Genomic DNA, 3,036 nt, shown 5'->3' on the forward strand with positions numbered 1-3,036 from the left:
GGGGGGGGGCGAGTACTCCAGAAAGAAATCTTCACAGGAGCGTGAAAGGCCTCAGCCATGCCAGGCTTCACAAGGTGGTGTGAGGCTGAGGGCAGGGCGGCTGCAGGGGGCAGAGGGACTTTCGCCAGACGGAGCAGCACTTCAGGTGGGACAGTCCTGGGTGTGGAGAATGCCCCTGGGAGCCTGCTGGGGGAGGAGCACTGGTGGCACAGCCAGTCACACGGACACACTGAGCCGCTCACCACAAGTCAGTGGTTCGCGGCCAGCAGCTGCTCCCCGAGAGACAGAGGAGGCAGTCTGCCCCTATAACGATTTTCAAGTATCGAGCCCAGAGGGGAAGCTCTACCCTGTCCTGTAGGGTTGCCTGCGTGCATCAGAATTGACTCGGTGGCAGAGAGCTTTTAAATGAAGTGACTCACAAAACGCTTGGTGGCAGGCCCCAGATGAGAACTGCCCGGAGTGGCCTAAGAGCCCCAGGTGCATCTGGGTCATAGCGTGAGCGATGTGCAGGACAGTCTGTGATTTTATCCACTTACCGTATTGGCTCCAGTTCCTCCCTGGGTTTATCATTTCCATTCAGCCTCCTTCCTGGCTGTCCCTGCCGTCCCAGTTCACCCCTGGGAAACTGCCTCCCCTCTGCTCGCAGGGGCTCGTTGGTCTCAGGAGGGCATGCCTCCCTGGTGGTGATCTTTGTAGGCCTGCCTACTGCGTAAGGTTCTCAGAGGCTGATTTTTACTGATTTGTTTGAAGTATATCACTAGGCTTTTATCTCCGGGTGGACTCAAACCCGCAGCCTTTTGGTGAGCCGCTGAGTATTGATACCACTAGGGACCCCCCCAAAAGTGCAAAGTGGAAGAGTATTCTGTGAAAAGGCTCCCCCTGCCTCCTCCATCCTCTCTCAGGAAGCCAGGGTGCCGAGGAACATAGGAGACAACATTGAGCTCTAAGCTACACCTGGGCCAAAGGAAGCCGTGGCATTGTCAATGGCCTTGCATGCGCTTGAAAGTTGCACGTGGACGATGGAAGGCCGAAGAAGAATGAATGTGTTTGAATGATGCCGGAGCACAAAACTGAAGAGAGCGTGGATGCCCAGAACACACCGATCTGTCTGGGCAGAAGGACAGCCCCTTAGAGGACAGGATCATTTATGAGACTGGTCCCTGCAGAGGGACCTCCTGCTTGGTAAAGTAGGGAAAGTTGAGGTGCAGTGAAACCGAGGAAGACTCTCAATAAGATGGATTGACACAAGGGCTCTAACCCAAGAAGACTCGTGAGGAGGGGCAGGACCGGGCAGTGTTTCCTTCTGATGAGCACGGGGGTTAGTAGGAGTCAGAATTGACAACAACATTCCGTCCCTTCCTGCACATCAGTGATGTGTCTCAACACCTAGGAAACCCACTGCCTTCAGGTCAGTGGTTCGAGCCCACCAGCGGCTCCACGGAAGAAAGAGGAGGCTGTCTGCTCTGATAAAATCCAACCCAGAGCAGCCTGCAGGGAGCACTCTTTTTGTTGTGATGGCTGCGTCTGCATTTCACTGGGTGGATACAGTGGGAGTGATGTCCTCCCATCCCCTCTAGAACCGGCCCATGCACTCTACATTTATTGACAGCATTGTGATCCGTAACAGTGAGGTCGGCCGTAACAGTGAGGTCGGCCGTAAGAAAAACAAAGGCAGGCACATAGGGGTAGTCAGCTGAGTCCTCCTTGGAGCTGAGCCCCTGCAGTTGTGGGGTGTAGGCATGCCCGAGGGTGGTCCTGACACCCCGTGTCCCCATCAGGCTGGACCATGGAGTGGCGCTGGCTGGCGGTGCTGGGCTGTGTGCCCCCGTCCCTCATGCTGCTGCTTATGTGCTGCATGCCCGAGACCCCACGCTTCCTGTTGGCACAGCACAAGCACCAAGAAGCTGCGGCTGCCCTGCAGTTCCTGTGGGGCTCCCAGCAGGACTGGGAGGAGCCCCCCACCAGGGAGGAGCACCAGGTGAGGCTCCTGAGGGAGCAGGGGTGATATATGACCCCAAGCTCTCGAGAACCCCAGCCCACTCCCCTCAGGGAAGATGGGGCAGACCCATGTGGTCCTGTCTGCTAGCAGGCGGAGGCCACTGCAGCCTCAGGCGGCAGCCTTGAGCTTTGAGTCTGTCCGGGAAGAGGAGGGTCACAGGCTCTAACCTGAGGGCCCGGAGCTCACTGGGTCACTGCAGGTGGGGCTGTGGGGCAAGGAAAGGGTTGAGAGTCTAGATTGTGGAATCAGACCTGGGTTTGAACCTCCAACTCTGCCACTTACCTGCTCCGTGGCCTTCCCATCTGTACCCCCGACCGACTGGCTTCATTGGCACGAGCTGTGTAGATGGTGGTGAGGATTCGGGGAGGAAGGCTGTGGGAGGCCCCAGGAAGGGACTGGAGGCTGGAAGGGACAGGATGCCTAGAACTCCCAGTCTGACCCCCACCATTCAGGATCAGGAAAAGACAGGGCAGGCAAGGATCTCCTCACCGCACACATGATACAAGAACTCCTTCATCTCTGGCCCTCAGGATACAGGTGGAGCCTGCACGAGAGGCTGAACTAGGGCTCACCCTCCTCCCCCTAACCTTAGGACAGGCCCTGAAGCCCATGGGAGGGGCAGACAGCACTGATAGCCTGTCTCTCTCTGAGCAGGGCTTCCACCTGGCCCAGCTGCGGCAGCCGGGGGTCTACAAGCCCTTTGTCATCGGCGTGTCACTGATGGCCCTCCAGCAGCTGTCTGGCATCAATGCTGTCATGTTCTATGCAGAGACCATCTTTGAGGAGGCCAAGTTCAAGGTAAAGCGGTCTCGGCCCCTGGCGTGAGCTTCCTCCCCAAAGCAGGCGCCTGTGGGGGCTGCCCTCCCCCCAGAGGGATGAGCTGGCCCACCTGACCCCTGGGCTGCTGTCTCCCCACCCCCCGCCCCCCAGGACAGCAACCTGGCCTCTGTGGTCGTGGGCGTGATCCAGGTGCTATTCACTGCTGCCGCAGCGCTCATCATGGACAGAGCGGGGCGGAGGCTGCTTCTGGTCCTGTC

The 3,036-nt window shown here is 58.4% G+C and overlaps 1 protein-coding gene across 1 annotated transcript in view; it reads left to right on the forward strand.

The window, feature by feature from the left end:
- The window catches only part of SLC2A8 (solute carrier family 2 member 8), a 10,101-nt gene that overhangs the window by 3,125 nt on the left and 3,940 nt on the right, over positions 1 to 3,036 (forward strand). The window contains exons 5-7 of the mRNA XM_013007385.2: positions 1,779 to 1,978; positions 2,654 to 2,797; positions 2,930 to 3,028. Of these exons, the coding sequence (XP_012862839.1) occupies positions 1,779 to 1,978; positions 2,654 to 2,797; positions 2,930 to 3,028 (443 nt within the window). The remainder of the gene's footprint in view (positions 1 to 1,778; positions 1,979 to 2,653; positions 2,798 to 2,929; positions 3,029 to 3,036) is intronic.

This window comes from Echinops telfairi, unplaced genomic scaffold, assembly GCF_000313985.2.
Source record: "Echinops telfairi isolate 266 unplaced genomic scaffold, ASM31398v2 ScPeMD7_22;HRSCAF=79, whole genome shotgun sequence".
NCBI classification, from domain to species: Eukaryota; Metazoa; Chordata; class Mammalia; order Afrosoricida; family Tenrecidae; genus Echinops; species Echinops telfairi.